This window comes from Zingiber officinale, chromosome 6B (genome assembly GCF_018446385.1).
Source record: "Zingiber officinale cultivar Zhangliang chromosome 6B, Zo_v1.1, whole genome shotgun sequence".
In the NCBI taxonomy this organism is placed as follows: Eukaryota; Viridiplantae; Streptophyta; class Magnoliopsida; order Zingiberales; family Zingiberaceae; genus Zingiber; species Zingiber officinale.
This window is the reverse complement of record NC_055996.1, coordinates 118,264,097-118,278,244: the sequence shown is the minus strand read 5'-3', so window position 1 is coordinate 118,278,244 and position 14,148 is coordinate 118,264,097. Positions and strand designations below refer to the sequence as shown.

The 14,148-nt window shown below is 47.4% G+C and overlaps 1 protein-coding gene across 1 annotated transcript; it reads left to right on the top strand.

Annotated features, from left to right (window-relative positions):
• The first annotated feature begins 567 nt into the window (after positions 1–567).
• LOC121991456 (cytochrome P450 709B1-like) lies at positions 568–2,476 on the top strand. Its single transcript, XM_042545455.1, has 5 exons — positions 568–829; positions 939–1,162; positions 1,264–1,514; positions 1,600–1,963; positions 2,042–2,476. The coding sequence occupies exons 1-5, from the start codon at positions 568–570 to the stop codon at positions 2,474–2,476; spliced, it is 1,536 nt and encodes a 511-aa protein (XP_042401389.1).
• The last annotated feature ends 11,672 nt before the right edge of the window (positions 2,477–14,148 follow it).

Below are 14,148 nucleotides of genomic sequence, written 5' to 3'. Positions count from 1 at the left end.
AAAATTCAAAAGCTATATGCATCATAGAAATCATCACAATTGAAGACCAATATGTTTAGTTTACTCAAATTGTTTTTTTTTATTTGATACTTATTTTTCTAATCTCTTTAATTTTAAGGATACCATAGTTCAAATCAGTTAATGAAATTTCATATATGTTTAGTTATATAAAACTTTACAAAATTTAAACACACATAAAAATACATTATATATCTGTTCCCTTCCTTTAATAGAAATTACATTATTAAAAGTAATCTATTCACTTCCTTTAATATATTTATTAAAAGTTATTTCTTAGCTATTCTCTCATCAATAACTCTCAAATATATTGCCCTTTCCTTTCTGGTATTTATAATAATTTTTTCCCTCATTAATTTTAGGTCTTATATATTTATCTATAAGATATAATTTTAAATTGATAAAAGTAGGTATAATAGATTAGATTATATATTGAATGACACGATTCATTTATGACAAGATTTAACATAATACGACAATAGTTGGCCCCTATATAAAATGCCAACTATGACTATAAGTAGAAATAAAAGCTAGATTGGAATTCACTCCATGGATTTGGTTTTAGGAGCTTTGTTGGTGGTGTTCATCACGATCCTAGGGAGGATCCTTCAACAGATTTGGAGGCCCTATGCGATCGCAAAATTCTTGAAGAAGCAAGGAGTGAGCGGTCCGGGCTATAGATTTGGATCAGGATCGATCGAGGAGTTCAAGAAGTTGAATCAAGCCACGGATGATTTGGTTCTTGATAACCATTGCCATGACATCACCAAGACAATTCGCGTCTACTACAACAAATGGTTCTCTCAATTCGGTGAGTGTGATGATCCTTTGATGGTGAATTCTAACAAAATTCAATCCTTTTTCTTGCCCATTTCTCTTTTTTAACAATCACTTTTTGTTTTTGTTTTTCCTGTCGATAGGGAAAACGTTTTTGTATTGGAATGGAACCAAGCCCCAGCTTTGCATAAGCGACATGGAGATGGTTAAGGAGGTTTTGGAAGACAAAGTGGGTCTCTTCTCCAAGATGAAATTGCCTCCTACTGTTCTTGCCCTCTTGGGCAATGGTTTGGTGTCAGTCGAAGGCGACGATTGGGTCAGGCATCGTAAAGTTTTGAATCCCGCTTTCGCCATCGACAAGCTCAAAGTTAGTTAGTTTTTCGTTACTACTCCATAAGCTTAAGATAACAATGTGAAATCGTCATAACTATTTGGGGTCAGCTACATGTCTAACTTATGCCATGACAGTTCTTGACAAGGGCAATGGCGGATTGCACCAAGGCACTGATCGAAGAGTGGCACTACAGAATAAGTCAAGAACAAGATCGGCAAAAGGAAATCGAGGTCGAGGTCTCGGCTAACTTCCATGAATTGGCTACGAATGTGATTGCTCACACGACCTTTGGCAACGACCACAAAGAGGGAAAGGAAGTGTTTTTAGCTCAAAGAAAATTTCTGGCAGCAAGTTCATTTGGGAGTCTGAACATCCCTGGATCCAAGTACTCGACTCGAATGATCGATCGATCTCTCTCTTTTTGACATCTCTTACGTACCAACTCATCAGCTTGCTCACTTGATTTGTAGGTACTATCCTACTAAGGAGAATTTGCAAAAATGGAAGTTAGAAAAGGTCATTCGAAACACATTGACGAGCATCATAAAGAGTCGACTCGACTCGAAGAAGGGTTCAGGCTTAGGAACTGATCTACTCGGGTTGATGTTAGACACGAGTCAAGTGCAACATAACAAAATACTAAGCATCGACGAGATCATAGATGAATGCAAGACTTTCTTTTTCGCCGGGCAGGAGACGACTTCACTTTTGCTAACTTGGACTATGTTCTTGTTGAGCACGAACCGAGATTGGCAAGAGAAGCTCAGGGAAGAGGTGATCCAACATTGCGGGAACGAGATTCCGAATGCACAAATGCTTAGCAAGTTGAAATTGGTAAAATTCGCGCTCCTAACAAACTATAACAATGTTGTCTTCTCCATTTTCTTTTCGATAAAATGTCGGTATTCGCAGGTCAACATGGTTCTCCTCGAAGCATTGAGGCTCTATAGTCCAATTGTTTTGTTAGGGCGAGAAACCGCTAAAGATTCGACTTTGGGAAACATAAAGATACCAAAGGGAGTTGCCTTGATGATACCAATAGCTACAATTCACAGGGACAAAAAGCTTTGGGGGGCTGACTCGAACGAGTTCAACCCACTTAGGTTCGAAAACGGAGTTTCGAAGGCCGCAACGCACCCGAATGCGTTCCTTCCATTCTCAATCACTCCGCGATCTTGCATTGGGCAGAACTTCGCGATGCTGGAAGCTAAAATGGTGCTCGCGATGATCTTACAACAATTCTCCTTTGTTTTGTCACCTAAGTACAAGCATGCTCCTCATGAAATAGTCGTAGTATTGCACCCGAAGTTCGGGCTCCCGATAATCTTAAGGCCACTGCATGTTTGATACATGATGGATTGCTAAATCGAGTAGCTATGTCCTTTATGTTTTACAATAACTTGTTCTTCATTTGGCACACAAAATATTTGTAATTTCATTTCAAATCCAATATGGATGATATATGAGGTTTTAACCTCAAACTATGAAAACCACATATAAGATTAAATAGTTTAAATTATATATTTTTTATTGTTCATCATAGAATGCACCAACCAATCGAATTAAACTTGAACAAGCATTAAATTTTTTTTATGATAGATCTGTTGAATGATATAAAATAATAAATAAAAAATATTGGAGTGTGATTTGTGTATAAATAAATGGACAAGTTAATGGAAATGAAATTGATCCGGCGATGAGATAGGGGGGCCCTTCGCTGAGGAGGTTCAGCGATCGGAGGGTCGTCAAGGTCAAAGGAGAGTCAGCTAATATAGACTAGCCGATCGGCAGGCCCTGGGGTCGGGCGGCAGGCCCATGTGTCCGATCGGCAGAATAAGCCCCCAATGGTAAGGTCGAGTCCACAACCTGACCAGGCTATAGAGTTCAAAGAAGTCGATCTGAATCTAGGATGAGCCGAGAGAATGAAGCCCAATCCGATCGGAATATATATGTGTATGTAGAATGTCAAAGAGCGAGCCGACCGGATAGATCAAAGAAAGTACCATCAGATTAGTGGCTGACATTTAAGAAGGGAAGAGAAATATATCTTAACATCCTTTTGGGAGTCAATGCCGCCGGCTGACGGCGCGAATAGACAGAAAATCATACGGACGAAGATTGCGCCGCCCTAGCGTAAATGCGTCTGCCCCTTTAAGGCAAAGTGTCAGGGATCCTTTCCCGATGTTAGCTATTGAGGAAAGCTTAGGAAGTCACGTCCACCCGGGAAGCGTGCAGTCAACCCATCGAAGCTCTATATAAGAAGAGGAGAAGTTATCCGCGGAGGTACGCGCATATACGTCTGAGAGCATCACTATTTCACTTCTCTATTCCTTTCTCTTTTCTTCCGGCCGATTGTGTGACTTGAGCGTTGGAGGTCCGTCGCCGGGAACCCCCTCCCGGCTTGGCACTAACGACTTGTGATTGCAGGAGCGAGACGTTTCCACCACACGAGGAGATCCACATCAGCGGTACTTCCCGGTAGCCATCCACTCAGCTTCGGGGCAGGATCAAATTGACGTCGTCTGTGGGAAATCAACCTGAACCCAGAAGCAGAGGATGGAAGACGCCGGACGAGCAACGACTGTAACGCTGACGACAGAAGAGTTGGAAAGGTTAATCCAAGCCGGAATAGCAAAAGCAATGGAACAGCAGCAGCAACGAATGTTACCCGATCGGCCAGCACAGGAGCCAGCCATCTCAGGGTCTGGCCAGTCGGCAGACCCTGGGCGTGTGGCTGAACCTATAATCCAGCCAATAGGAGGCAAGAGATCAGACACGACTGGACCAGCGCCCAACGCACCAATTCCTTTCCACCGAGCGTTATTTAGAACACCCTTAGAGGAAGGTGTAGCCAGACGAGACCGAGGCTCCTCGTCAGATGAGGCGCTTGAGAGAGATGCAAGGAAAGGAAAAGCGCCGCGAGATGAGGACTCACCCGAGCAGATTAACGGGCAGTTCTCACGAGGTATCATGGAAGATCCTTTACCTCTCCATTACACCCCACTGGCGATTGGGGAGTACAATGGGAGCACCGATCCAGATGATCACTTGTCCAAGTTCGACAACGCGGCCACTCTCCACCAGTACACCGATGGAGTAAAGTGCAGGGTATTCTTGACAACACTTTCAGGACCGGCTCAACGGTGGTTCACCAGGTTACCGACCGGCTCCATACGTAGCTTCAAGGATTTCCGGGCTGCTTTCCTGCATCACTTCGCAAGTAGCTGTCGACATCAGAAAACAAGTGTCAACTTGTTTTCACTCAAGCAAGGTCCCCGAGAAGCGCTCAGGGCGTACATCCAGTGATTTAACCAAATGACGATGGACATACCAGCAGTCTCATCAGAAGTACTGGTAAACGCTTTCACTCAAGGGCTCATGGAAGGTGAGTTTTTCCGATCCCTCATTCGTAGGCCCCCGAAGGATTTCGCTCATCTCCAAAGGAAGGCCACGGAATACATCAATGTAGAAGAGGCACAAGCAGCCCGCAGGAAAGAGGCGCCAACCGACCCTCAGCAGGCGCCCGATCGGAGGAGACCCAGCAATCACCAGCCTCCAACCGGTCCTAGGGCCACGGGGCCACAACCATATCCCGAGCCAAGGACACATGCAGTCCACATGGAGGTTGTCCAACCCAAGAAAGGCAGAAAGTGGACCCCGATGTTCTGCAAGTTCCATCAGTCAGGGACACACAACACGTGGGAGTGCCGAGGCGACCCCAATATACATCGGCCCGAGCCCAAGGAGTATAGACGTCGGTCACCCCCGCGGGACCGACATCCTGAGCGCTGAATCGATCGAAAAATTGAGGGTCGAGGAGCTCAGGAGCCGCGGGAGCATCGTCCCCGAGAAAGAAGCCCCGCCCGAGCCTCAGTCGATCGGAATAGGCGTTCAACACGAGAAGAGGAGAACAGGAGGAATGCCTCCCGTGGAGAAATTGGGATGATCTCAGGTGGCCCAATCGGGGGAGATTCCAACCGAGCTCGGAAGGGCCACGCACGGCAGCTGACCATCTACGCTGTAGGATACAGCAAGGAGAAGGCAGAGGGGCCCGAGATCAGCTTCGACCTCAAGGACCTAGAGGGGGTCGAAATCCCTCATGATGATGCGTTGATCATCAAGGCGGTGATCGTAAACTACACCGTCCACCGGACTTTCATCGACACAGGAAGCTCGGTAAACATTATTTTTAAACAAGCATTCGATTTATTGCAGATCGATAGGTCTGAGCTATTGCCTATGGCAACACCGATGTACGGTTTCACTGGCAATGAAGTCTCGCCGATCGGTTAGACAAGATTGGCCGTTTCGCTCAGAGAGGAGCCCCTGGTAAGGACGCGCACCACGAACTTCATCGTGGTAGATGCGCCCTCGACGTACAACGTGATATTAGGCCGACTAGCTCTCAATTAATTTCGAGCTGTGGTATCGACCTATTGCCATAAGATTAAATTCCCCGTGGGGAATTTGGTGGGCGAAGTGCGAGGGGACCAGGTGGCAGCCCGGCGGTGTTATGTGGAGATGGTCAAGGCGGATGTTAAAGCTGCCAAGTGCCCCCGATTGGAGGTAAACGCCATCAGAGAGAAGCCGCCCTCATTGGTATACGACAATAAGGAGGAGGTGTAGATACATCCAAGCCGATCGGAAGCTACCACCTTCGTAGCAGCCGATCTGACCAACCTGCAAAAGGAAGAGTTAGTCGCCTGCCTTCAAAGGAACCACGACGTGTTCGCCTGGTCGACACACGAACTACCGGGCGTCGATCCAAGTGTGGCGTTGCATGAACTGCATGTTCGGCCAGACGCCCGATCGGTCAAGCAAAGGAAGCGCGATTTCAGCACTGAGCAAGATTTGATTATTCTAGCTGAGATCGAGAAGCTATTGGAGGCCGGACACATCAAGGAAATTCAGTTTCCGACCTGGCTCGCCAACGTAGTGTTGGTTTCCAAGCCAGGTAATAAATGGCAGGTGTGCATCGATTTCAGGGATTTAAACAAAGCCTGTCCCAAGGATTCCTATATGCTACCTAGGATCGACCAGATGGTGGATTTGACGGCCAGAAATGAGCTGATTTGCATGCTTGATGCCTATCAAGGCTATCATCAAGTGCCACTCGCGAGCGAAGACCAGGAAAAAGTCAGCTTCGTAACGGCTGATGGGACGTACTGTTACAAGGTCATGCCGTTCGGATTAAAGAACGCAGGAGCCACTTATCAAAGAATGATGAACACGGTGTTCCGGAAGCAGATCGGACGGAATTTGAAGGTATATGTCGATGACATACTCATTAAGTCACTCCGATTTGTTGACCTGTGTGCAGATGTGGAAGAAACGTGCCGAACACTGCGAAAGTACGGGATCAAGCTAAATCTAGCTAAATGCCTATTTTGCGCTAAAGGTGGTCGGTTTCTGGGATACATAGTCACCGAACGGGGAATTGAAGCGAACCCGAGCAAAGTGAGAGCTCTCCAAGACATGGTGCCACCTCGCAACCTGAAGGAGGTTCAAAGGCTGACTGGAAGAATCACGGCCCTATCAAGGTTCATATCAAAATCGGCTGACCGAAGCTTGACATTCTTCAAGATCTTAAGGCGAGCGACCAAATTTCAGTGGGATGGCAAATGCGACAAGGCGTTCGAAGAACTCGAGCAATATCTCAGCTCTCTGGCCATCCTAGCCAAACCGGCTGTGGGGGAACCACTTTTAATTTATTTGTCGTCCACCGAGCATGCCATCGGTTTAGCGTTAATCATTGAGAAAGAAGGAAGTCAGCAGCTGGTGTATTTTGTAAGCCACATATTGAAAGACGCTGAGTTACGCTATACAGGGCTCGAGAAACTTGCTTACGCTCTGGTCCTCGCCGCCCGAAGACTTCGGCTTTATTTCTTGGCTCACCCCATAATCGTGATGACTAATAGCGCCTTGGGTCGAGTCCTGCTCAATCCTGAAGCGTCCGGCCGATTAATCAAATGGACTACAGAGCTCAGCGAGTTTAACATACAATATCAACCTCGGTCGGCTATCAAAGCACAGGCATTGGCAGATTTCATCACAGAAATACCAGACCCCGAGCCTGAATCCCCATGGAGGATATATGTTGATGGCTCATCCGCCTGACCATGTAGTGGAATAGGTATCCTGCTTATATCCCCGAGAGAAGACCAAATGCATCTGTCCATTCGACTAGAATACCAGGCCACCAACAACGAAGCTGAATACGAAGCCCTCATAGTTGGTCTTCAAGTAGCTCGGCAGGTCGGGGCCACCAAGGTACTCTTACATTCGGATTCACAGTTGGCAGCACAGCAATTGAACGGAACGTTCGAGATCAAAAGTGCTCGGCTCCGATTATATGCAGACGCCTTTAAAAAGCTCAAGGCAAGTTTCCAAGAGGTCATTATTCACAAGATACCCCGATCAGAGAATCAAGCGGCAGATGAACTGGCGAAGCTGGCCAGCGCGGTAACGCCGATCGTCACCAGTTGTCCTGTCGAGCAGGTCTCCCTAGTGGCGTACGTTGATAGGGTAGTAGGAATATCACTTCCGGAAGACTAGAGGGCACCCATCATTAAGTTCCTCCAATCTGGAACCTTACCAGGAGATCGCGAAGCTGAGCGAATTTTGAGAAGAAGAGCCGCTCGGTTCACTATGGTTGGCAAGCATTTATATAAAAAAGCCTTCTCACGTCCTCTGCTCAAGTGTGTTGGTACCGAGGATGCCGAATATATCCTCCAAGAGGTACATAAGGGCTCCTGTGGAGGGCATCCGGGCGGACGATCGTTGGCAAGGAAAATCATCCTAGCAGGGTATTTTTGGCCAACACTCCAAAGAGATGCGAGCCAGTCAGTAGCCACTTGCTTGTCGTGTCAAAAATACAATAATTTGACTCATCGACCAGCCGCCGAAATGAAAACATCAACCGTTTCCTGCTCATTCGATCAGTGGGGAATGGACATAGTTGGTCCTTTACCCATGGCAACCGGTCAGAGAAAATTCCTGCTAGTGGCTGTGGATTATTTTTCAAAATGGGTAGAAGCCGAACCATTGGCCAAAATAACCGAACAAATAGTCAAAAAGTTCATCTGGCAGAATATAATCTGTCGGTTCGGCATTCCACGTCGGCTCATCTCGGACAACGGGCGACAATTCGTGGGTCAAGAGCTTGAAGGATGGTGCAAAGGGTACGACATCGAACAACACTTCACTTCCGTGGCGTATCCTCAGAGCAATGGTCAAGCCGAAGTAGCCAATCGGGAGATCCTGCGAATTCTGCGGGCTCAGCTCGATCACATGGGGCGTAGCTGGGTGGACGAGTTACCCAATGTGTTATGGGCGTTACGAACGACTCCCAAGGAAGGAACTGGTTTCACGCCATTCCATTTAGTGTACGGAGGAGAGGCGGTCATCCCAGTGGAGGTCGGGATAGAGTCCGATCGGGTGCTTCGTTATGACGAAGAAAACGAAGGAAGGCGACGGATGGAACTCGACATGGTAGACGAAACGTATGACAAAGCAGCCGCCCAGCTAACCGCTTACAGACAAAGAATGCGACAGAATTATAATCGTCGGGTAATCCCCAGATCCTTCCAGGTGGGTGACCTAGTATGGAAAAGGGTCAAGCCAGTCGGGGACGTCAAAAAGCTAGAAGCTCCATGGACAGGTCCATTCAAGGTCATAGAAAGGTTGCGGTCGGGGGCATACTATTTAGAAGATGCGGAGGGAAAGAGGTTGGATAGACCGTGGAGCGCAAATCACTTCCAACCTTACAGAGCCGGATGAGAGGTGAGCGAATAAATTCATGTACACATGCATGTATGTATGTTTCCTTGAACGCAGGAAGAAAACAATCGGATTGCTCCCAAACTCCTTCCCATTAAAACGCAACCCTCACGTCATCGACGGTCGAGCGGCGACCTTAAAACCTCACATCATCGACGGTCGAGCGGCGACCTTAAAACCTCGCGTCATCGACGGTCGAGCGGCGACCTTAAAACCTCGTGTCATCGACGGTCGAGCGCCGATTTTCAGCGCTTGCGTGATCGGTCAACAAGTAAAAGCAAGACAATCAACTAGGTACATTCAAAGACGAGCAAAATATTAAAGAAAAGCATCACAGATAACATAGAAACGAGTCACGTCATCAGAGTTTGTGCCAACCGAATACACACGGTGGCCAACCGGATACAATCCAAAACATCATTTAGTGAATTAGGGGGTGTTTGAGGGTTCACTCCAAATAATCCAAAACATCGTCGAGAATGGAGGCATTAAGCTGGTCGCGATCAATCGTGGAGCTGGGCAGGTCGGCAGGTAGATGCCCCTTTTGCTGGAGTTGGGCAAAGATGTTCTCCACGGCGCAGCCGAAGAGTTGAAGAGCACGGTTGACGAACTTATCCACAAAAGTGTCAGACCGGATGTAATCCACCTTCATCTTTTCGAAGCGACTGGGCTCATTTTCTTTGTAGGTCACCAGGGCCGACTGGGCGCTCTCTAAGTCCGCTTTCACCATCGCAAGGTCGGCGTCTTTGTCGGATAGCTGGCTTCTTAAAGTAGCCTCCTCAGACTCGCGAGCCTTCTGCTCGGATAACAGCAGACCTTCAACATTTTTTTAACTTGTCTTCAGCTTGCTTTAATTTTTTCTCGAGAGCCCGGGCTTCTGCATTCTTCTTCTCCAAATCCTCGACAGCCCTTTGCTTGCGGTTGGCGGCCAAGGTAATCTTGCCCTCAAAGGTGGATATCTCTTTTTTAAGTCGGTCAATGTATCCGGCTTGCTCGACGCTCTTGCCCCGCTCGGCAGTCAATAGTTCCTCGCTCTTAGCCAGGTCGGCTTGCAGTTGAGCCACCTGGGTGTCATTTAAACCATGAGTGGTTCCCGACTGGCCAGGTGCTTCCTGTAAACGTTTCAACTCATCTTCCACGAAGGCGAGCCTCTGGCTCATAGCCTAGCCGTCTACCCAAAACTGTGGAAGTCAAAAGCAGGAGCAGGAATGGGTCATAAGCAAGGCTAAATTAATAAGTGCAAAGGTCAAAAGTGAAGCTTACCCTGGTAATCTGCTTAGTAAAACTGTTGGCTAACATTCCAGGAGGAGCGGCGGCCGCCCGGGCGCGGGCATCTTCCCATATCTCCGCTAACTGGCCTCTGATAATAATACGGTGTTCAGTCTGATCAGCCGAGCCGACTAGCGCTGAAAGGTCTTCAGTCGGAAGGTGTAGCGTGGCCGTTACATGTCTTCGACGAGCTGTGGCCGGATGGGAGGAGACCGATCGGCACGCACGGGAGGAGGTGGGTGCCGGGTTGATGCTGGACCTCAGAATGCAGCCTTGAGCCGATAAGGGCGGCAGACTAGCGACGGGAGAGTCGACGAGGGGGTCGGACGGTGTGCGGTCGGACGAGACATGGGCGGCCTCCGACGACATTGGGCCAGAAACACCAGTCCGACCGGCTACTCTTTCAGCTGAAGTCGCCGAGCAAGCAGCTTGTTTAGCCCGACGCCTTTTACGTGCATTCTCGAGCGGTGCCTCAGATTGGGAGCCCTCCTCCGGGACAAGTTGAGCCACCGTAGGCCCTGCGATTGGCTCTTTCACCACCGCTGAGCCGACCGGTGCTACATTCGACTCCCCTCTCGCTTCTTGGGTAAGCCCTGGAGTGGGTATTGGCTGCTCGGGAAGATCTGACGGTTGAAACCCCCGCTCGGCTAGGACTTTAACCACTACCTTATCAATATCGGCATTAGTGAGTTTCGATTGCCCGATCAAGCGCGCCCTCATCATGATGTCAGCTGCAAAATAAAAAGAGAAATCAGTTAGATAAAGAAGAAAAAGGTAAGGGGATTATGTACCTAGGTTGACTGGCTCGGATGGGCTAATCGGGCTAAGGCCGAAAAGGGCTAGAACTCCTTCCTCCAGCAACTTGTGAATGTTGAACTTCTGGCTGGCCAGCATGGAAGCAGCAAGCAAATAAGCAGGAGTATTCTTGTACCGAGGCAATGAGGGTTGGGGACCCAGGGAAATTTGCCAAGTGGTCTGGAAGGAGGGCCGATCAGGGAAGTTTACGTAGAAGAAATATTCTGTCCAATGCTTATTAGAGGAAGGCATCCTATCAAAAAAGACCAAGCCCGGTCGAGCTTGTAAGAGGAAAGTGCCTGGCTGATCGGATAGCTTGGGGTAATAAAAAAAGTGGAAGATCGAAGGGGTCAGAGGAATGCGATGTAATCGGAACAAGATAATTACCCCGCATAGGAGGCGAAAGGAGTTGGGGACTAGCTGAGAAGGGGATAGACCGAAGTATCTGCAAACATCAAGGATGAAGGGATGAAGAGGAAGCCGCGGACCGGCACTAAATTGGTCTCGAAAAAAACAGACACAGCCGGTTGGCGGATCGGAAGGACGATCGGTGGCTAGGGGGACATGTATCTCGTAGCCAGGAGGGAGTTCGAAGGTATTAGCTAGGGTTCGGGCATCGTCTTCGTCAAACCGTGACTCCATAGTCTCATACCAAGGACTCGAAGCAGAAGAAGGCTGCGATGTGCTAGCCATGATAAAAGGGATAGAACGAGAAGAATCGGGAGAAAATGCAAAAAGAAAAAAAAGGCAAAAGCAAGAACAGAAGCCCAATGGACAATCACAAAGGACCAAGCATTAAGGGTTATGGAAGAAGGCAATGAACGCACCTGGAATAGGAATGACAAGAAGCAGAAGGGTTCGCTGAAGAATGCAAAGGGTTCGCTGAAGAACGCAAGGGGTTCGCTGAAGAACACGGGAAGATTCGCTGAGGAGCATGAACGAAGTCGCCGGAAACAAAAGCAAGAAAAAGAGGAGACGGCGGCGATAAGCTTATAAAAACCAAGAGACTTCGCTCAACCGTTTGATCAACAGCACAGTCACCTAGGAGCAGATCCAGCCGTTTAAAATTCAAATGAACTCAAAGGTCACATCCTAGTCTGTCGCCTCAAACGTGCGTCGGCAGGGAAGGACGCTTGGCGTGCGTCGATAGGGCAGTTGTCGGGACAATTAAAGAGGCATGCGGCACATTAATGCGTCAGAATGATACGGTTTCCTAGAGATTTCGTGGAGATTACCCCGGCAACGGCCCCATAAGCCGATCAAACAGGTTATGCAATTCGGACAGTCCTCCGTTCCTGCCGATCGGCTAGCCAAGAGCACTTCGTCGAAAGAAGAACCAAGGCCAGGTAACCGAGCGTTGGCCAGGGGGTCACAGTCGACCCGGCAGAAGAGGTCTTCTCATACCAGTGGGTCCAGTCAGTCGGACTTTTGACCTCCTACGACTAGACTTAAAGGGGAGGCATGTGATCCGGCGATGACATAGGGGGGCCCTTCGCTGAAGAGGTTCAGCGATCAGAGGGTCGTCAAGGTCAAAGGAGAGTCAGCTAATAGACTAGTCGATCGGCAGGCCCTGGGGTCGGGCGGCAGGCCCATGTGTCCGATCGGAAGAATAAGCCCCCAATGGTAAGGTCAAGTCCACAACCTGACCAGGCTATAGAGTTCAAAGAAGTCGATCTGAATCTAGGATGAGCCGAGAGAATGAAGCCCAATCCGATCGGAATATATATGTGTATGTAGAATGCCAAAGAGCGAGCCGGCCGGATAGATCAAAGAAAGTATCATCAAATTAGTGGTTGACATTTAAGAAGGGAAGGGAAATATGTCTTAACATCCTTTTGGGAGTCAATGCCGCCGACTGACGGCGCGAATAGACAGAAAATCGTACGGACGAAGATTGCGCCGCCCTAGCGTAAATGCGTCTGCCCCTTTAAGGTAAAGTGTCAGAGATCCTTTCCTGATGTTAGCTATTGAGGAAAGCTTAGAAAGTCACGTCCGCCCGGGAAGCGTGCAGTCAACCCATCGAAGCTCTATATAAGAAGAGGAGAAGTTATCCGCGGAGGTACGCGCATATACGTCTGAGAGCATCACTATTTCACTTCTCCATTCCTTTCTCTTTTCTTCCGGCCGATTGTGTGACTTGAGCGTCGGAGGGCCGTCGTCGGGAACCCCCTCCCGGCTTGGCACTAACGACTTGTGATTGCAGGAGCGAGACATTTCCACCACACGAGAAGATCCACATCAACGGTACTTTTTGATAGTCATCCACTCAGCTTCAGGGCAGGATCAGAAATAAAGAAGTACAGTACGTATATGAGGATGCGTATTGTGAAATTAAAATTAAAAATAAAACAAAATAACCAATTAAATAAAGAAAATGAAAAAAATGTGGCTATTAGGAGTCTCCACGGCCAAAATGTGAAATTCTAACCACTAAACTATAGCCATTTTATGTCAACGGGCAACTGTAAATTTATCTTTTTAAATTATAATAATATTATTTTCAATAAAAAATCTTCATTTTGTGATTTTAATTATTATTGTATTTTCCTTACAATCATCATTCAATTGTAAGGTGCTGTAGTAGTTTTTCAAATATTGGTAGTTTGAATTTTAGCTACGGTATATTATAGGAATCTTAGCTATGATATATTATAGGATATTTTTTTTTTGGTGTGATAAAAATCTAAGATGTTAATTGATCAAGAAAGTAAGGGCACATGTGGCAGACCCTTGACCTAACCAACAGGTAGACCGGGTGGCATTTTCCAAGAGTTGGTCAACGTAGGGATTATGCCCTCTTAATGGGGAACCTCTAGGACTTTCTATTGGTGCTAAAAGTATCATATTATTAAATCTGATTTTGATATTGGCAAAGATTTCAAATTTAAGATGTGTTATGATCTAATAAGGTTGACTAAGTATATAGATAGTTAAACCAAAAAATCATAATAAGTCAAGTTAACTGGATGCTAAGCAAGATAAAAAATCCTAATGAACACTAGGTAAAAGGAAAATCCTAGTTGTGGTTAGGTAAAGAAGTCCTAATCGGGTGGACTAGACAGAAGACTTGATAGATTGAGGATGTTGAGAAGAAATCCTAGGGGTCGAGGACACTAGGCGAGAAGACCTAGGGGTCAATGACAACATGCAGAAGTCTAGAGGGATCAATGATCCGA